Source organism: Dryobates pubescens, chromosome 24 (genome assembly GCF_014839835.1).
Source record: "Dryobates pubescens isolate bDryPub1 chromosome 24, bDryPub1.pri, whole genome shotgun sequence".
In the NCBI taxonomy this organism is placed as follows: domain Eukaryota; kingdom Metazoa; phylum Chordata; class Aves; order Piciformes; family Picidae; genus Dryobates; species Dryobates pubescens.
In genome coordinates, this window is record NC_071635.1 from 6,479,263 (window position 1) to 6,500,294 (window position 21,032).

The following is a 21,032-nucleotide window of genomic DNA, read 5'->3' on the forward strand; positions in this document are numbered from 1 at the left end:
CATGTTTTACTGCTTGCACTTGGAATGAAATTCTGCCACCGTTCAGAGGACAATTGTATCTGAACTTTGGAGTTTTAGGTTAATTGTTTCCTCTAATATGAGTTGAAGAATCTGAATTCAGCTTTATGCCTGTCTTTTCTGTTTGCAAGTGCTACAGTAGACTGGGATTCTTGGAAAACAGCAGTTGCTTCACGGAGGTTTTAAAATTCTATAGCAGAGTGCTTTTTCTGCAGGAGATCAACTATAGGAGGCTGGCGTTGGTGTGACAGGGCTTTGTGCTGTTACAGCAGGAGGATTTTTCTTCTTTTTGATGGGGGTTCTCAGATCTGCCCTTTGTTTTGAATTAAACATTTTCATGTGATTGAAAGAGTATAGGAAATTCCATAGTTCAGTTGTTTCCGAAAGCCCTAGATGTAACAAGAGAGTGGCTCTGTTGCCACTCTTATTCTCCACCTTAGTTAGCATCGTGGTAGCACTGTTGTTTGGGGGTCTCCTTGCGTGATAGCTTGTTCTACATCCTCTCACTGCTCTGTTAAGTCACTTGGAGAAAGAAACTTTAAATCAAAGAGTCCTGTTAAGGACAAAATATTATGCCTGACAAAAAAAATCTATAGTGAAACAGGAATTAAAAACAAAAGAGAAAAACGGGCTAATTCTCAGGGAAAGCAAAGCATCATTTCAGCACAGATTTTAAAATGGGGGAAAAAAATGTCTCCTGTTTGTAAGATAGTTTAACCATGATTTATCCCCAGGAAATTAGGTGCAAGTGAAGGAACTATCAATCAAGAAATTCAGCGCTATCAGCAGCTGGAGTCGGTGGCTGTGAATGATATCCGCCGAGACGTTCGTAAAAAGCTGCGCAGATCCAGTATGAGGGTGAGCAGCAGTAACCTCCTCTAACAACATGATGGCAGCTGCATTGCATATTTCTCAGTTGTTACATTTAAATGTTATTTTTGTTTTAGGCTGCCTCCTTGAAGGACAAATGGGGTCTCAGCTACAAGCCCAGCTATAGCCGATCTAAGAGCATTTCAGCATCAGGAAGACCACCTCTGAAGAGAATGGACAGAACAAGGTAAGCGTCTGGAGATTTCAGAGCTGCAACAGCTGTCTTTGTAACAGAGGAAATACTGGACTTTGGCTGTAACAGTCCTTGTACTCACATAAAGAAATAAGCAGAGGTTGGCTAGCAATAGGCCACAGGCCAAGTAATGTGTAATTTGCTTCTCTTCCTCATTTTTATTGTTTGTGTACCCAAAGTGCTTCTGATTTTTATTTTTATTTTTTTAATGCTTTATTCCTTCTTAGAACTCTGCATACTGACTGTACTTTTTTATTGTCTTGTATTTGAGTGGTTAAATGTTTGCATGAACATAAACCCCTGTTATAAAACTCAACAAGGTGCTGTGGTTTGGTTTTGCATATAGCTCTCGACTAGGAGACAGTGAAGACCTCCCAGACATCCGTGTAGATGCTGCATCTCCTGGGCCCAGAGTAACCTTCAACATACAGGATTCTGTAAGAATTACTTTACATGCCATATATTTTTTAATCACATTACCTGCGGTATTTGGTCACAAGTTCATGAGATAGCCAGACCAGAACTGCTTATATCATAGAGTGGTTTGGGTTGGAAGGGACCTCGAAGGTCATCTAGTCCAACGCCCCTGCAGTGAGCAGGGACATCTTCCACTAGATCAGGTTGCTCAGATCTTTGTTGAGCCTGTCTTAGAATATCTCCAGGGATGGGGACTTAACTGCCTCCCTGGGCAACATGTTCCAGTGTTCCACAACCCTCACGCTAAAGAACTTGCTCCTAACATCCAATCTCAATCTTTTGTTCCCTAATTTCAAGCCATTGCTCCTTGTCCTATCACTGCAGGCCTTTGTAAAGTCCCTCTGCAGCCTTCAGGTACTGGAAGGCTGCTATTAGGTCTTCCTAGACCCTTCTGTATTCTCCAGACTGAACAATCCCAGCTGCCTCAGCATGTCCTAGTAGCCCTGATCATCTTTGTGGCCCTCCTCTGGACCTGCTCCATCAGGTGCATGTCCTTTCTGTGTTGAGGGCTCCAGAGCTGGTCACAGTTGCGTGTCTATTTCTGCTAGCGCATGCCTCAAATTATGGCTGTGTTTTTGGAAGATAGATTTGTTTTGACAGATGCTTTGGTTTCTTAACACATAAATTAATGCAATCGTTAGTGAAATTATTTGAAAATAGTTTGGGAGGTTTTATGAGGCTGATAGAGTAGTAATTGTTGTGTAATTATCAGAACTGTGCAAAAATCATCATAGTATTTTTGTGTTTGAACATGTTTAGAGTTTTGGAAGTGGGTTTTACTCACTTTGCTGTATCCCTACAGGTATATCTCTGTGTGTGTTTGAATAGATTGTTGAATCATTCATTTTGTTTGTTGTGTTGTCTCATTTGAAAAATGTTCCTATTATGTTGGTTTTTGCATGGCTGACTGTATTGTAATTGTTTTAATTTATTTTTTTTTTCACTTCTGATTAAGTTGAATAAAACAGCTTTGGTGATTGCACAATCCAGCTGTCCAGGGGAAGGGTATTTTCAGGTATTTCTGAGAAGAAACAAGTACTCTTTGCCAGAGAACTAATTTATCTCACAGGGAGCTGCTTTTCAATGTTTCATCTCTTTTGCACTTAGCTAAACAGAATGTATATCAAATTTCAAAATATTTAAATTTGAATAGGTCAAGGAAGCAGAAGAACAGGGCTGATATTTTTTTATGACCTTTGCAGAGTGTTTCCACACACTTGTGGAAACCTAAAACTTGCTAGTTTTTTTAAATGAATTACTGGAATTTTGTTAGTATGTTTATGGAGACTGATCAAGGTTGATGTAAAGTGATGGAAGTCTTCCAACCTTGAAGTGTGCTTTAGAAGAAAAACCTTAGTGTGTGCCTTCATCTCTTACATTGTGTTCCAAGACTGCAGGCATCAACAACAGTACAAAATAATTGCTAGGGGGGAGGACATCTTCTCATGCTCTGTTTCTATTGGAAGTCCTGTAGTTAATAGGAATATTTTCAAATAATACTGAGTAGGGGATGTACTGAAACTTAATATCCAGAGAAAAGAATGGTGGAGTTCTTCAACTGCTTTAAAAAACATGTGCAGGGAAAATCACTAGTGAAGATTGTTTTATTTTTTCTTAAAACAAACCCCCAAAGCAACCAAACTCAAACAAACAACACCCAACCAAACAAAACCACCAACAAAAAACTACAAGCCAACCAAAAAAAACCACAAACAAAGAAAGCCTAACAACCCCCCCAAAACTCAAAAGATAGTAACCTACTTTTTCTCTCTTCCAACTCACCTCATGCTCCAAGGAAATGTATTATTTCTGAGAGAGGTGGACATGAAACATAGAAATATACTTAAAATCTACTCTGCCTTTTCGATGTTGTTCTGTGTAAGCTCCATTAGCTTAAATTTTGCTGGCATATCAGAATGCTATCAAACACTTAGAGATACCAAATGTTGACTATTAAAAACCATTGATATCTTAGTGACATTAGAATGCTCCCTCTGTTAGAGCAGAGCTCCAATATTAATGTGCAGATGACGACTGCGTAGCTCTATAGTAACACTGTGTGGGTAGTGCTGGTGTTAAGCTAACAAGTCTAGGTATTTGTCACAGGCAATTTCAGAAGGTGATGCTTGAAAATTGCTTGTATGGTGTTTGTGGTGTGCTTTATGTGAGAAACAGGAGATCCCTTTTGGAAATTTGGCCCGAAGGTGGTTTGTGTTAAAGCACACATGTCCGGAACTGCAGATCAGTGCTGTACATTCTGTGTTAGCATCTGCATGTGCGCCTCACTAACACTCCTGGGCGCCTCACCCCTCTACAAGGTTCATGATGATTTTTGCTGTCTTGTTCTTTTCTTTCAAAATATTTGTAAGTTGAAATGAACTGTTTCCATTCCTTCTGATGGTGTCAGTTGGTCAGAGCATGATTCGTATTTAGCTAACAGACTGAGCTCAATCACTAGGCAATGGCAAATGTCTCCCTACCAAGCTTTCATTTCTTTCTCATCATCTGCCTTGCAGTTTCTCCACCTGCTGTCTCTGTGTTGTGAGGAGCTTGGGGGTCACAGTTTCTCATAGCAGTCTTGCTTTTTTTTTTTTTGTGATTTCCAGATCTATCTAATGCATTCTCAGTGGAAACGGTATCTGTGAAAATTTAATATCTTTTTGTCTTTCTATAATCAGTTTCCAGAGGAGACAGAAATGGACCTTTTGTCTGTAACTATTGATGGTCCCTCCCATTACTCATCTGCTAGTGAAGGCTCATGCTCGGTATTTGGTTCACCCAAAACTCCAGTAGTCTTCTCACCCGGCATTCCCTTCCAGCCTGAAGAAGGACGCCGGGATGACAGCTTATCATCAAGCAGTGAGGACTCTGAGAAGGAGGAGGACCATGAAAGAGAGAGGGCATATTTTTATAGGAAACCACCGTAAGTAATGGTCCTAAGGCAGAACACAGAAATTAAGAGAGTAGGCTTCAAATACTGACTTCAAAGCTACAAAATCTGTTGTTACTGATAAAGGGTTGAATTTTGCCTTAAGTATATAAGCAGAAGGCAGGGGAGGTTGTGTTCAGCAGAGGTGACTCTGAAGGAAGGAGGAATTCTGATCCAAAAAGAATGCAAGTCTTAGAAATTGAGGGCTTGTAACAGAATAAAGGATCTTGGAAACTGAGTTTTTAAGTCATGGGGTAGGTTTTAGTGAGATCAAATCAGATTTGTCAAATGCAGCCTAACTTCCAGTTTTATCCAGTGGTTATACCTCCACAAAGTGCATGTAAAAACAGGTTTACAAATATGAAAATTATTGTATAGCCTTGTTCATTCCTTTTCTTGACTGAGCATTTAAGAAAGGCTTAGCTCTTTGTTGTACCCTGTGCTGAGAAAGGATGCTTAGCAATGTGTTATGTGTTAATGAAAGATGGATCACTGCATTGCTGTGGATTACGTAAGGCCTTTTCCACAAAAGCTGTTAAAAGATTCTGAGTGTGGATGTAGTTTAAGAATGCCTCCTTCTATCTGCTGAGGTAAAAGCCATGCTAGTATCTAATCCACAACTGTGCCTCTGCAGGAGCACCTCCCGCAAGAAAGCAACGGGCTTCGCTGCTGTCCACCAGCTCTTCACTGAGCGCTGGCCAACAACGCCTACCAACAGAAGTGTGACTGGCACCACCACAGAGAGAAATATTGACTTTGAACTTGATATCAGGGTTGAAATTGATTGTGGAAAATGTGTACTGCACCCTACAATGGTTCAGCAAGAGCACGATGATATTAGTTTGCGGAGGTAAGAAATACGTTATCCTTATGAGGGAGAGGATATGAGTAGCTTATTCTGTTTCAGCTGATGTTTCCATCATTAAGTCATGACCATATCTGCAGTAATTAATGACTCTTAAGCACTGATCTGTTTGAAAAGCATGAAAGATTAATTTGTTACCATCACTTTATTTGTAGTAATTATCACTACTTCAGTGCATGACCATCAGTTGCCATTGTTATGGCTGAGTGTGGCATGGGGAGTTTTCTTATGATCTCTGAGGGCTTGCTTTATTTTCTGAGTGTAAAAGCATGCTGACATAAAAGATCTTTCTTAATAAAATGCATTTTTTTATGGTCTGACAAAAAGAGTCTTTCTGATCTTAATGAGGTTTGAGCTCATCCTGAGTTTTTAAATTCTTCTTTTTTCAGGTGCTTGTGATTGGGGATCTAACAGCTGCTTTACATGCCTTTTTACATTTTGATAGTTGTTAATAATAATATTATTAATGTTAAGAAACATATTTGTCAATAAATATAATGAATTTTAGGAAACTTACTTGTCAACAAAGATAATTCTTATGAAATAGAGTATAAGGAATGAGATTTACTTGTTTTAACTCAATTGTAAGAAATAGGAGCAAATGAGAAATACATTTACTTAGTGAGAGGTGTACCTAGAAGATCTGTAATTACAAGTGATTTGGTTTCTCTGTTTCCAAGACATTTTTCCTAAGAATTTATGTAGAAGGAGAAAGAATCCCATAAGAATTTATATGAAGGTAGGATTTACAGCAGAGAAGGAAAACTGATGAATGTTTTGTCTGTATCAAAGAGTTTTCACAGGTCGCATTATGTAGATGAACTTGACTGTAAGAGCATTGGAAGGTGTTTCTCTAACCACACAGCAATAACTTTGTGGATTTTACTGCCTGAAATAATCACTTAATGAAAGTGATGAAAGAGGAGTGGGCAGACAACAAGTGAGTGCAGGTCACAGAAAACAGAGTTGAGCAGAGACTGAAATGCTTCCTTTTATAGTTGGTACTACAGATTTGGCTTAGACATCTCTAGGTTTTTTACTTAGAAAACACGCTGTTATTAATATGAGTATTCAGCTTGTTTTAATAACATGCAATATATTTATTTCAGGAGCTATGATCGGAGTTCCAGAAGTTTGGATCAAGAGTCTCCTTCAAAAAAGAAGAAATTTCAAACTAATTATGCATCTACCACTCACTTACTTGCGGGCAAAAAAGTGCCATCATCTCTACAGACAAAATCTAGTGATGTGGAAACAACAGTGTTTTATATTCCTGGGGTGGATGTAAAGGTAAAAGGAGCATGTAACTTGGCAGAGAATGACTTTCTCTCTGCTCAAATAGGACTTCAAAGCAAATACATTGTTACAGTATTTACAAGTTGATATATCTGAGCACCTTGGAAAAATCTTTTTTGAGTTCTTAGCAGGGGGATAAGCCCAAAGCTTGTATCAAAAGTTCATCAGAAATGGAACTATGTCAAGTGACCCTCCATAACAAACAGCCTATGGGATATTAGATAATGAACGCACTTCCATTAACATTTTATTGTCTAAAAATAGGCATTTGTTTTGGATGTTTTCCTCTCTGGCAGGTATATATTGTATATCCTTTTTAAGTCAAGGAAGATCTGTTCACTGTTGGTAATTCATGGAAAGGGCCCACTATTGCATAAAGCTCTCTTGCTGAGACGTCTGTGTTGCTTAGTGTAGCAGTCTTGGTATGAAAATGTTTTGAGACAATCTTCTCTCAAACTCTGTCAAACTGTACATTCCCTTTTGTTATATAACCACTTTTTCTATATCCGAGTAAAATACAGAAATCTGTAAACTATAGATACTAGTTCTAATTTTACAGATTAATCTGTAGTCTATGAACTGTATAGAAATTGAGCTAGTTGCATGAAGTAAGTTGATCTTTCCTTGCTTTCCAGTTGCACTACAATTCTAAGACTTTAAAGACTGAATCACCAAATACTTCTCGAGGATCCTCTTTGCCGAGAACCCTTTCCAAAGAGTCCAAGCTGTATGGTATGAAAGATACTGCCACATCTCCTCCTTTAACTAGCACTATCCACAGCAAGACTAACACCTTACTTCCTCCCCAACCCCCACCCATCCCATCAGGTACTTATAGACAATAACCTTCTAAAACTGTCATGGAGGTATCTTTCCTTTGTGTAATCTACTAGCTTTAGATCTGTCTGCACATTACCTGAAGCACTGAATTTACCAAGTCTTAACTTTGGCTGCAAACACCTGGTCCCAGAAGCATGAGTACAGTTCATAAAGCTGCATGTCTAGAAATCTCTTGCCAGCCACTCTCAGTAATGTTTCTGTCATAGTCACCATATCCCAGTGATGGACTTTCACTGTCTTTTTCCATTTGTTAATGGAAAGCAAAATTAAAGTATCTATATGAAAAGTGAATACTGACTGCTTAGTTATTCACAATCCAATAAAGAATATAATTCAGATAAATCCTTGCTTCCATATATTACACTCTTCAAAGAACACTTTCAGCTTTTAAGTGCCTACTGCCACACAAGTAATGTGTAAATTATTGCTTTCTGGAACTTGGTTATTTCTTGTGGTACTGAAGCAGCCGTTTAGCCATTTGATTTAGTCAAAATACCTGGCCAGTGTCTTCCACTGTCCTTTAAATAACCATGATTTCAGTAACATGAGTTCCAATACTCAAAATTTTGTATCATCTCCAACGATTCTTGCTTTCAAGCAGGAGTCTGTTGTTATACCACATCAGATCTAGAGCTACATAGATTGCACCACTGGTTTCTGAGACATTCGCTCTTCTCTCCATTGGCATCTGAACAGCATTTTAAAAACAAAGCCAGAAGTTTGTCAAAAATTGAGCAGACAAAATTAATAACTGGGAAAAAAAAGCTGGGTTGTTTGTATTTTTAAATTAAATAAAACAGAGATGTTGGGAGAGAACAGTGAAACAGGGGCACCTTCCTCAATTATCCATGCTGTTGAGCCAGTAGCTCTTACTTCCTTAAGTGTCCATTCTCTTCATGATTACCAAATGTTGTGTAATCTAGGCTTACAGTACTTTTCTCCAATTTCATTCTGTATTTTCAGATCTTCTTTCCAGTATTTGCTCTACATTTGGTGGGGGGCTTGTGAAAATGGTACTTGTATGGTGACATAAGTGTCTCCCCAACTAGGAATTGCAATTACTGGATTTAGGCATTGTATTTTCATAATTATTTATTAATGCTGAATTGGTTTTAAACATATTTATTATTATTTACCTTTCATCTGGTATGGAACCACATCTTCTCTTATTGTCATTGGTCTCCAGTAAGAGCAAGATAAGACAATCTAGTCAGAAGCATTAGGCAGAACAGTTTGCATAGAATGAAATTTCAGTGCTTGTTTTCTTTAGCTAATATAATTAGTTTTAAGCTCTGTCTTAGGGATTTAGCTAATGCTTCTGTTTTTCGTGGAGAATTAAAATCAATACCTTCAGGTACCTCTTCATTCCTCTAGTTGTACTTCGCAGAGACAGTGACTGAGCTGGTACTAATACCTTCTGTGAGGATGGTTAAACATTATCCCAGGTTGCCCAGAAAACTAGTAAATGCTCCATCCCTGGAAACATTCAAGGTTAGGTTGGACAGGGCATTCAGCAACCTGATCTAGTTGAAGATGTCCCAGCTTACTGCTGGGTGGTTGGACTACATGACTTTTAAAAGTCCCGTCTAATCCCAAACCAGCCTATGATTCTTGAATGGTCTTTTTATTAGTTTATACTCTGGCTACCTCAGAGCTTCTAAAAACACTGGTTTAGGGCCTTCAGTTACTCTTTGTTTAAATATAATGTCATGCCATTTACTGTTTTAATTTTGTGATGTATATTCTCAGTTTAAACTGACTTTCTTCCTTGGTTCATGTATTCATTTTTCCTAATTCCACTTTAATTTCCAGCCAGCTGCAGTGATCTGTGTGTCTGATTTCAGTGAAGTGGTTGAGAACACATGCAATGGACTTGCTTTTGCACAGTTTTCTTAGCTAAAACTCAGAGCTTAATGTTTTCTAACTGATCAGATTTATGCTTTGTCAGATGATTATACAGGGAATTGGAGGAAACAGCTGTTAGTTATGAAGTTTCTTCTAATGTTTATCAGTTATGGTTGAGTGGTACTACATTAGACAAATTTATCTTTTAAATGTTGCAGCCAAAGGGAAAGGAAGCGGTGGTGTGAAAACTGCTAAACTATACGCATGGGTTGCGCTCCAGTCATTGCCAGAGGAAATGGTGATTAGCCCATGCCTGCTGGACTTTCTAGAGAAAGCTCTTGAAACCATTCCAATTACACCCATTGAAAGGAATTACACAGGTCAGTTCCATATTTATATTCTAGACTCCACGCTTTTCTCTGTTTTGCCTTCTGGTGGCATTGAGCTCCAGTTAAATTCCACTCTCTAATGAATTCTTGTACTTGTTAAAAGCTGTTAGTTCACAGGATGAAGATATGGGACAATTTGATATACAAGACCCTTTAGAAGAGTCTACAACTTCATTAGTATCATCGTCAACATCAGCATACTCATCCTTCCCAGTAGATGTGGTGGTTTATGTACGAGTTCAGGTGAGGTTTTAACTCCACGTTCAGTGTAGTAAGTGGGAAAATCCATGCTTCTAAGTTTGCTTTTTGAAAAATGACAAATGTTTTGAAGTGTTCTTTCTGAGCTATCAGTGTCTAGTGTGATAACAAAATAGGTGTCAGCAGAAGTTTTGATGTATTTTAGTCCTTTGAAGGCCAAAGAAATTAATTACTTGGAGAAGTCACAAAAGTTCTGAGCATTTCTAATTATTACTTCTTGTCCCTTGCTTGAAAATACCTGTCATAACTAGAATGCCTATCCACTGTTTACAGGTACCATTACAAACCAAAAAGAATAATTACATTTTTCTCACTTGATGTGGAAAATGTAGGAGTGTGTATGCCCTCTGCTGCATCCAGGCTTCCTGTATCTAAGGTTTTAAAAAACTGGTCCAAATAATAACCCTGGTGCTGGAGGGCTTCCCTGAAATTAATTTATCTGTATAAATTGTACACAGTTACCTTACTAATTCTAAAGCCAGTCTGAAAAGGCTGAGATTTGCTTGGATTTAAAAAAATAAATGCATAGCCCTTTATAAAGGCAAATTTGTGATCTTTATAAGAATTTATTTGTTCATTGAATGCTTTATTTTCTTTCTGTCTTTCAGCCCTCTCAAATCAAGTTCAGTTGCTTGCCAGTATCCAGAGTCGAATGCATGCTGAAGTTGCCTTCCCTGGATCTTGTTTTCTCTTCAAACCGAGGAGAACTGGAAACACTAGGCACAACATACCCATCAGAAAATGTGTCAATTAGTGGCACTACTTCACAGAGCAGCTCAAAGAATTCCATTAGTAAATCTGGAGCACCAGGTGGTATGTGTATGAATATTTATACTATGTACAGCATGCAGCTTATTTAGTAGAATATTCTCGTGTCTGTAATTAGAGCAGAAGATAAGCTTAAGGCTATAGACATTTATTTATTAGTGAGTTTAGTAGAATTTCTTCCTGGTGTATCAATTTCCTATAAAAGCTTGCACAGAAAATAGGTTGGGAGTTTTTCTTCCATTGGTTAAGTGAGTTCAGTTATCTCATATGAATGGCTAGCATCAGTACACAGACTATTTGAAGCTACAGTGCTGGTCTGTTTAATATTGCAATTAACAGTATTTCATGTTTGAGAATGCATTTGAAGTAAAACTAATTTTTGGCCAAAATCTGTTGACTTCAGGTTCCTCACCCGGACTAGGGAGCCCTCTTGGCAGGACACGGCACAGCAGCAGTCAGTCAGACCTGACAACGTCAAGCAGCAGCTCTTCAGGCCTGAGCTTCACTGCCTGCATGTCAGACTTCTCCCTTTATGTCTTCCATCCATACGGAGCTGGAAAACAAAAATCTGCTGTTACTGTTCTAACCCCTGGATCAGGAGCCTTAGGTACAGAACAAGTTTTGACTTGCTTTAATGAACACAGTTCAAGTTTGGTATGGTTTTCTGAACTGAAGATTGGAAAAGGCCACAGAAGATTAAGCTTTTTCCTTTCTAGGTAACGTGGACGAGGAGCCAACATCGGTCACTGGCCGGAAGGATTCTTTGAGCATTAACCTTGAGTTTGTGAAGGTCAGCCTGTCACGGATAAGGCGTTCAGGAGGTTCCTCCTTTTTTGAGAGTCAAGCTGCAAGTAAAGCTACCAGCAAGATAGATACTACACTGATAAACATATCTGGTAAATGCTTGCTGCATTTCAATCCCATCAATTCAGCTAACTGTAGACATTATATAGAAGCTATCTATTCATAGTGTGTAGTCAAATTTTTGTTACTACTGTGAGTTTAAAAGTGTGTGTATATCATCTTTTCTTTCAGCTGTCTGTGATATAGGATCTGCTTCTTTTAAATACGATATGCGCCGACTCAGTGAGATTCTGGCCTTCCCAAGGGCTTGGTACAGGAGAAGCATTGCTAGGCGCCTTTTCCTAGGTGATCAGACAATAAATCTGCCAGGTAAGATACTGCTGCTTGTTATAGAAGAGGGTTAGAGCAGGAATATTTTAAGATTTATTACCTATGACTTATTCTGCGTGTGACTAGTTGTAAATATATTATACTTTACTCCATATGCAGTCAAATAAATTTAACAGAAAATTCTAGAAAGAAGAAATGGAAAATTTTGGAAGTAAGTCAGTCAATGAATTATTGCAAGAGCTTATTTTGAGGAAGGCAGTACAAAGCCTTTAGTTGTGATAAAGAAAATATATTTTTGACAGTTTCCAAATATCATTAAACAAAAATGAAATAATTTTTCTGCCTTTCATGTGCTGCTTTTTCTTTCTAGTAGCATCGGGTCCTGGAACTCCAGATTCGATTGAAGGGGTAAGCCAGCACCTTTCTCCTGAATCGTCACGGAAAGCATACTGCAGGACATGGGAGCAGCCCTGTCAGTCTGCTTCATTTACACACATGGCACAGTCACCTAATGTGTTTGGTGAACATAGTGCAAGCAACAGTATGTCCCCAGGGACAGCATCTCATAGCTTGAAGTCTCCAGCTGTTACAAGATCCAGGAGCGTGTCTGACTCCTCAGTGCCTCAGAGAGGTTAGTGGACAAGGATTTCCTCATTTTTTAGAAGTATTTCCATGAGTACTGTGAAATAAGTATGTCATTATTCTTTGTAGAAAGCAACCATAAAATACTTTTTCTCACTGCAGCTTTGGGGGTGGAGTCAATGGCATAGAGAGAGGAAAATGTCTGAAGTGGATGAATCCAAGGGTAGTTTGTTAGCATACTTTCTACAAATGTGTGATTTCTTTATTAGAGCAGGAACTGCTTAGCTGAGATTAGGGGAGTTCAACATCTTAATTTGATCCCTTTGTCATCTTCTTGGCTCTCTGGTCTCATCTAAGCAGTTGTCAGGCTCTTAGCAGAGGGTCAGTATCACAGAACATAGGTGAGGTCATTTCATCTTTGGACTCATACTAACAGATCTAAATAAGGGTAGCTTCCATATAAGAAATAAAGTAAGTTTTACTTTCTTCTGCTGTAAATATTACTGTATTTTATCCTAGTAGCAGTGTAGCAGTGGCTGAGTGGAATATTTATGGTATTAGATACAGGAGATTTAGAAGTGTGGTGCCATGGTCTAGTCATGAGGTCTGTGGAGACAGGTTGGACTCGATGATCCTTGAGGTCTCTTCCAACCTTAGTGATACTGTGATACTGTTATTTTAGTGCAGGAAAAATGTGAGAGGAGAAAAGACAGGTATTCTGTATGTTTGGAATGCAAGCATGAGGTTACATGTGAAAAGTTTTTATGAGAAAACACAGGTGGAGTGGCTTGTTGCTAGAAAATGCAATTTTGCATTGACTTTTAAGAGTATTGCCAGGATTTTTGTGAGAGGAAAATCCTTACAGTTAAGATTGTGACTTGGCACTTGTGCAAATCACTGCTACGTGAATATTCAGACACTAATAATTTTCTGAATACACTTCTACTTTTAAATAGCCCAGTAGTTTAAAATATTCTCCTGCATGATGTCTGGAAATGGAAAAAAAAAAATCTCTTCGAGATACTAGTAAAAAGAAATGTGTAAAATTCTATGAGAAGTAAAGCAACACATTGCAAATCCTCCGAGTCTCTTTCATCCTTACTCATATTTTTGTGGTGCTCCTTAACTACGGTGTTGGTCTGCCATTTAGTGATACTTGCAGTAGAAATATTCTGCCAGCATATGAAATAATTTAATAATTTAATTTTTTTTTAATCTACTTTTTTTGTTTAGATGCTCTCTCAAAAACATCAACTCCATTTAATAAGTCAAGTAAAGCCGGAAGCCAGCAAGGAACACCATGGGAAACACTGGTTGTATTTGCTATGAACCTCAAACAGTTAAACGTTCAAATGAATATGAGCAATGTAATGGGCAATACTACGTAAGTGTAAGACAAAATCAAGCCTATTTTAACAGATGACGTTGATTTTGGGGGCAAAAAAATCCCATTTTGCCCACAGATTAACAGCCTTCAGTCTTCTAGCTTTAAAAGCCTAACTTTTTTCAGTTTTGAATGGAAAAACCCTTCAAGAACAGTTTTAGCTGCTTGGTCCTGCGGTTACATGTGGCCTAATGTATAAATATAGATCATTTTCAATTTCTCTTTTGACAGCCTAGAAAACTGGTGTCTATTTTCACCTCTGTTCTAGGTGGACCACCAGTGGTTTGAAAAGCCAAGGTCGTCTATCTGTGGGGAGTAGCAGAGATCGGGAAATTAGCATGTCTGTTGGTTTGGGAAGATCACAGCTGGACTCCAGAGGGGGAGTTGTTGGTGGTACCATAGATGTTAATACCCTGGAGATGGTGGGTAAGTTGGAAGGCTCTCAGTCAAAAAATGAAGAATATACAGAGTGCCACACTTTGTGAACCTGCTGGTGTGAAGAACTTTGGATTCTTACTTGTGCATTCTGACTATGAAATGCACTTTGAATTGAAAAAATAGCCTCTGATCAGGGGCTGATTCAGGCTCAAGGTTGTTCTAAAATTGCATTACTTCGTTGTGCAACTCTCCAGCCCCCTTCATCTGTCTGGACAGCTGGCAGCTTGAATGATTTGCTAGTGTTGAGTGCCTCCTAGAATTTCACAAGAGCTTACAGTCTGGGAAATGCCGAACTGTTTTGCTTTGGAAAAGAGTCTGGGTGTTTGGAGCTCCACCAGAGCCATGATTTCCCCATGCCTTTGCAAGAAACCAGTGCTGTCTCAGTGCCTCTATACCATGTGGATGGCATAAGAGTGATACCACTGAAAAAAACCTATTTTCTTAATGCTATATTTCTGTATTGCTTTGATTCTGTTTCAGCTCATATTTCTGAGCACCCAAACCAACAGCCCAGTCATAAAATTCAAATTACCATGGGTTCCACTGAAGCACGTGTTGATTATATGGGATCTAGTATCCTAATGGGAATCTTCAGTAATGCTGATCTTAAACTACAAGATGAATGGAAAATCAATCTGTACAATGCTTTGGACTCAAGCATGTCTGATAAAAGGTAAACTGCTTCCTGTGTTTTAAATGCATAATGTTTGAGAAGGTCAAATTCTGCATGTGTGGTTTCTGCCCAGAAGTGTGTCTGCTAAAAAACAAAAGGGCTTTTTTGTTTGGTTGGTTGGTTAGGTTTTTTCTGAGTAGGAAATAAATAAATTGCTAATGTTCTTGTTGTTTTTAATATCTAGTGAGATATTTGTCCATGGAGACTTGAAATGGGATATCTTCCAAGTCATGATTTCAAGATCAACTACACCAGACCTAATAAAAATAGGAATGAAGCTCCAGGAGTTCTTTACTCAGCAGTTTGATACAAGCAAACGAGCTTTGTCCACATGGGGACCTGTTCCTTATCTCCCTCCCAAGACAGTGGCCAACAACTTAGAGAAAAGCTCACATGAGCAATGTAAGTGGTACAAAAAAGGGTTAAAGTTGCAAAAATTCATCTGAGCAACTTTATACATGCAAGTATATCTGTTAGACTTGAAATCAGTACACTGGCCTGTAGACTTCTTTGTTTAGACACTCTGTCAAAAACATCAACTCCATTTAATACACCTGGGGTACAATAATGACCTAACTTATTTTCAGGTTTTAGTTAAAAATAAATGGGTTTGTTTAAAAAATACAACATTTTTGAAGTTTTCAATATTTCAATAGACTTGTCAAAATAGTTTTCAAATTCTCTTTTGAGGTCTGTTTCACAAAACCCCTCACACATGTACCTTGAGTAGCAGTGGAAGTGTGATGTTGTTCTTATTCTCAATTAATCATGACTTGAGACTATAATTTGTCTGAATGAGTCATTGATTTCCAAGTGTGCTTGTTCAGGGACTTTTAAGCTGCAACCATCTTAGAACATAAAGATGAAACAATGTCAGTGAAATAGCTTAGAAAATACAATTCATTATTCTATATTTATTAAAAATATAAATATGGCAACAATCTTTCCTGCATCTTTCTGTTTCCTAAAGTTTGTTCCTGCTATTGCATGTTTACTTTCCAGTGTTGGATGCAGCCCATCATCGCCACTGGCCAGGAGTTTTGAAAGTGCTGTCTGGGTGCCATATATCCTTATTTCAGATGCCATTGCCAGAAGATGGAATGCAATTTGGAGGATCCATGAGCCTGCATGGAAATCATATGACACTGGCTTGTTTTCATGGTCCTAATTTCCGCTCAAAATCATGGGCCTTATTTCACCTGGAAGAACCCAATATTGCATTTTGGACAGAAGCCCAGAAAGTTTGGGAAGATGGTAATTTAAACTGTTCCCTCACATCCCTCAATTCCTTTACATATATTTTTTTAATGTAATTTTAAGAATATATATTTTGTGTAAGAAGAAATCAAAGAAAAACTTACTTTCTTTAAAGTAAGTTTAAAGTAAGACTTATTTCCCCAAAATATATCACTTACCTAAAATAGTAATCTATTCCTTATGCATTTTTACCACAGCTTGCTTTATTTGTGGAATAATGCAAAGTACATTTGTAAATACAACTGCTATGTCCCTGCTAATATGCCTACAAAGTGGGTTGTCTGCCCTGTTAATTGTATGTCTGTGTTTATGCAGTCCTTTGTTTCGGTATGTTGAATTTTGATGGACTTATTGCTTCTATTTGTCTTCAGATTGAGATGTTTTAACTGTCTGGAAATGCTGAGGATTTAATAGTTGTGTTATTTGCAAGCTTTATGGCAGTTTTAATGCTGCTGGCATATTAATCATTCATGTAAATACCTGTATGAGGAGAAGAGAATGAGAGGAGAACTCCTACTCCCCTTACAAGCTATTTTTTCCATTCTTTTTCCTCCCTTACCCATGCTGCCCACACCTTCAACGCAGGTATTAGTGAACACTCCACATATATTGTACAAACTCTGGACTTTCATTTGGGCCATAACACCATGGTCACCAAACCCTGTGGAGCCCTTGAAAGCCCTATGGCGACAATCACAAAGATAACGAGACGCCGCCATGAAAACCCTCCCCATGGAGTTGCCAGCGTGAAAGAGTGGTTCAATTATGTTACCGCCACGAGGAATGAAGGTTAGATTTACGTTTGTTAAGTTTGGGGGATTGGTTTGTTGCCAGGTGGTGCAGATTGTGCTGTTCAAAAGCTGCAAAATTCAAATTGGCTATAGGGAGAAGGGAATTTGAAATAATGGAAGCTGTCTTTTTGGGTTTTGAGAACCTTATGGTGAGCTGCGGAATGAAGCACAGCAACATGCTGAACAGCTGCAAGTGTTAGATTCTTTTCCAAACTGAGTAGTAAAGCAAAAATGTTCTGTTAGTGTACAGGAGGTTTATGTATCAGGCATTGCAGAAGTTCTAGTCTTTCCCTGCTTCACTACATGCAGAAATAATTGTTTCATGTCAGTCATGATCTTGTAACATACAGATTCACAGATTGCGTTGGGTTGGAAGAGACCCCTGAAGGTCGTCTTGTTCAACCCCGCTGCAGTAAGCAGGGATACCTCCACCTAGATCAGGCTGCCAAGAGCCACATTGAGTCTGACCTTGAATGTCTCCAGACACAGGGCCTCAGCCACATCCAGACTTTCCTCTTTTCTGTGCAGAGTTAAACCTGCTTCGAAATGTTGATGCTAACAACCCAGAGAGCAGCACAACAGTGAAAAGCTCAAGTTTGCTAAGTGGCTTCAGGGGTGGCTCCAGTTACAACCATGAAACTGAAACCATCTTTGCATTGCCAAGGATGCAGCTGGATTTCAAATCTATTCATGTTCAGGAGCCTCAAGAGCCTTCATTACAAGGTGCAGTAAACTTAATTTGGTTTTTCTTGATCCAGAGCTGTTTCTCATAAATGAAGAATTAAATACAAAGCTTCCATGCTGTTAAGAGGATTTAATCTGAGAATACTGCAGATCTGCAAGAAAAGGATGCCATTATCTCACAAAATGTAGAGAGAATTCTGTTGATAGAGTGAAGATCTAGTGGTGGTTCTTCTCTTCTGAGCCTCTGGTTCAGTAAAAGCAATGTCATTTTCAAGTGATCTGCATTCAAATTCCATATATGTTTACATAATCTGTATATACTTAGAAATGTGTTAATAACTATTTTTATCTGCCTGTAGATACAAGTGTTAAACCAAAGGTGGAATGCAGTGTTGTAACTGAATTTACAGACCACATTTGTGTAACTATGGATGCTGAATTGATTATGTTTCTGCATGACTTGGTATCTGCTTATCTAAAAGAAAAAGAGAAAGGTAAGTTATTTATGAGGTAACACTCCCCTGACAATCTGCAGTTATCAGACTATTTAATAGTAAATATTTTCAAACATTGAAATAGAATTGACTTATTAAAAGTTGAATTAAGAAAAAAAAGGTGTACATTTTCTTCCATTGAAATAAAATGGAACAGTATTAAATGTTCTTGAAATCTGGACTTAGTGCTGTGAAATGGTAATTACCTCTTTTTCAATCACTAAGTGAAATTTAAACCTGTGATAACAAAACATTTTTTTCTGGGTTCTTTTAGACTGAAAGTCAAGAGGTATTTTGGCAGTTCTCCAAGTGCAACATTGTTAGGGAAATACTTGAGCTGATTTTAAGTCACCTCCTGTAGGACTGGAGGCAGAGTAGCTGCTTGTGAACCTTGGAGTGTCACTACACTGACACACCACTACTGTGCAGGGAACTGTCCTTGGATCTCTGCCTGGCACTTTGCTATGAGGTGTAGGTTCAAAACCAATTCCATCATCCCCAACGCAGCACCTAAGTGTAGCATGCTGTAGGTAACAGATACACTTCTGGATTTCTCTTCCTTCTTTACTACTGAGCTTGTGCTAGTAAATCTTGCTCCTGAATTAGAAAGAATGTGGATGCTTTGTGCTGACAGAGAGAAGGAGGGTTCCCACACTGCAGTGTTACCCAGTGTCTATTATTAGGATGTTTTTTACTAGCACTTGGTTCAAACCAAAACCATTTGCTGGAAATTCTACAAAATTTAAACACAAGCTTATTCTCTCTTTGAGAGTTGTGCTTTTACTTTCTTTTAATGATGTACAAAGAGAATTCAAGTGAGATGCTCATGAGTGACTGCTCTGGGGGTCTTTCTCTCCCTTCTGTAGCAATTTTTCCTCCTCGCATTTTGGCTGCTCGTCCGGGCCAGAAAAACTCCGTTGGTGCTCTCGAGGACAGCTCCACTGACAAGGAGGCAGAGGAAAGCATTTCTTACACTACAGTTGACTGGAGAGAATTTATGTGCAATACTTGGCATTTGGAACCCACCCTCAGGTAACAAGCTGGCTTCTCTGCAATGTTTCTATCTATGCATTTTTCATTTTATCTGTATTTAGAGTTTTCCATGCTGATGCTGTTTAGCTCCAAAGAGGATCAATCATGTGGGTGCTATTAGAGATACACCTTTGACTGTTAGTGCTCCTAGAAAAGATACCTGCTGCAGCACAGGATAAAAGCTGGATAATACAACTATCTATTGTAATGTCACAGAATCCCTTAGCTTGGAAAGGCTTTAAGATCATGGAGTCCAACTGTTAATCCAGCACTGCCAAGTAATCCATCACTAAGCCATGTCACTAAGCACCACATCTATCAGGGATGGTGATCACTGTTATTCTAGATTAGATAGATGCTCTTGGAGACTTTTCAAAATTAGGGTACAGTAAAATTAAACTCATTAAGGATATCAGATTATTGTGTTTCACTCTGTACTACAACAGTCCATTCACTTTCTTGCCATACAGTTTTTCATCTTGCAGTTCTACACTTTTAGCATTCCAGTTAAGCAGTTTAGCATTTTTTAAGCAGTTACCATAAAATAAAAAAGCACTATATGCTAGTTGCTATATGGCAATTTAAATTTAGAAGAAAATAATGGTGAGTGTATAGCAGCTCACTGCTCTCACTACACACTTCTAATCACTGAAAATTACTTTTCTCCATGTCAGTTTGTGTTTTAACCTCTGCTGACACTGTTGGAGCACCTCAGTGTTCATGGACATTATCAAAGCCCCTCATCCACCCACACTAAACAAATTGGGACAGCTGGCATTTTGTGTTAGCAGTAATAATTAATTTAAACATGATCTGGAGGTAGCCCAGTCTGGGGGTTTTGCCTTCTTGAGCATCCTCTTCCTTTGAGAGGATGTCCCACTGGTCATCTTCAGCTTATCTGTGTAAATTAAGTTTGAAGCAATGCCTCTTGACCTTAAATTGGTCAGAAATAAGAGTGGTAAAAATGGATGTTTATACAAACACCAATTGTTGTGTTTATATATTTGAGTCTCCTACCCATTTTTTTTAGATTAATATCCTGGACTGGGAGAAAAATTGACCCTGTTGGTGTTGACTACATTCTCCAAAAGCTGGGCTTTCACCATGCAAGGACTACTATTCCTAAGTGGCTGCAGCGTGGTGTCATGGATCCTTTGGACAAAGTTTTGTCTGTCCTTATAAAGAAACTTGGTACTGCACTACAGGATGAGAAGGAGAAGAAAGGAAAGGACAAAGAAGAATACTAAAAGTATAATGTGACAACTGTAATTGTTTGATTTTATCAAAGTGTTTTATTATAAGAATTTAAATATGGTTTAAAGAGAAACCTAACAGCTTTTTGCTACTCTATTTAAAACTTACATTGTGAGTAACTGTTTACTGTGGTACATGATACCATTCTGTATTTGAAGTTATTGCATGATGATGACCAATGTATATTCTGTGAAGGAATATCTGGAACACTGTAAATCTGCTCCTCAGAGTCCACTGTTTTATTATGTGCAATATTATTCCTGCATCTTTAAAATACTTGCAGATTAACTGTGAATTTTCATAAACTTTATTTGCCATAACATGAAACCCCTCATTGATGTGACTGGTAAATTGATTTGTTTATGTAGACTTGTGTAAATTATATATATATATAACTTATGAAACTGTGATTGCCTTAGTGCTAAAAATCATTAAGTTTATTACACTTGTAATAAAATTTAACTACTGTACAGGGCTTTTTTTTTCGGTTGCTCAACTTTCTTGATTAAAAAGAAAAAAAAAAGAAGGAGGTGTTTTCAGTGTAACTTTGCATCGAGTATC

At 38.2% G+C, this 21,032-nt stretch overlaps 1 protein-coding gene across 1 annotated transcript in view; it reads left to right on the forward strand.

Moving 5' to 3' along the window:
- BLTP1 (bridge-like lipid transfer protein family member 1) overlaps positions 1-20,981 on the forward strand; it is a 100,007-nt gene extending 79,026 nt beyond the window's left edge. Inside the window, exons 63-87 of the mRNA XM_054172710.1 lie at positions 753-876; positions 966-1,075; positions 1,428-1,518; positions 2,514-2,573; positions 4,237-4,481; positions 5,122-5,337; positions 6,462-6,642; positions 7,284-7,476; positions 9,552-9,713; positions 9,826-9,965; positions 10,589-10,793; positions 11,152-11,355; positions 11,465-11,644; positions 11,784-11,921; positions 12,253-12,513; positions 13,698-13,848; positions 14,117-14,274; positions 14,767-14,959; positions 15,144-15,361; positions 15,962-16,213; positions 16,802-17,005; positions 17,536-17,730; positions 18,051-18,185; positions 19,052-19,217; positions 20,248-20,981. Of these exons, the coding sequence (XP_054028685.1) occupies positions 753-876; positions 966-1,075; positions 1,428-1,518; positions 2,514-2,573; positions 4,237-4,481; positions 5,122-5,337; positions 6,462-6,642; positions 7,284-7,476; positions 9,552-9,713; positions 9,826-9,965; positions 10,589-10,793; positions 11,152-11,355; positions 11,465-11,644; positions 11,784-11,921; positions 12,253-12,513; positions 13,698-13,848; positions 14,117-14,274; positions 14,767-14,959; positions 15,144-15,361; positions 15,962-16,213; positions 16,802-17,005; positions 17,536-17,730; positions 18,051-18,185; positions 19,052-19,217; positions 20,248-20,464 (4,399 nt within the window). The 3' untranslated portion in view covers positions 20,465-20,981. The remainder of the gene's footprint in view (positions 1-752; positions 877-965; positions 1,076-1,427; positions 1,519-2,513; positions 2,574-4,236; positions 4,482-5,121; positions 5,338-6,461; positions 6,643-7,283; positions 7,477-9,551; positions 9,714-9,825; positions 9,966-10,588; positions 10,794-11,151; positions 11,356-11,464; positions 11,645-11,783; positions 11,922-12,252; positions 12,514-13,697; positions 13,849-14,116; positions 14,275-14,766; positions 14,960-15,143; positions 15,362-15,961; positions 16,214-16,801; positions 17,006-17,535; positions 17,731-18,050; positions 18,186-19,051; positions 19,218-20,247) is intronic.
- Positions 20,982-21,032: the final 51 nt, after the last annotated feature.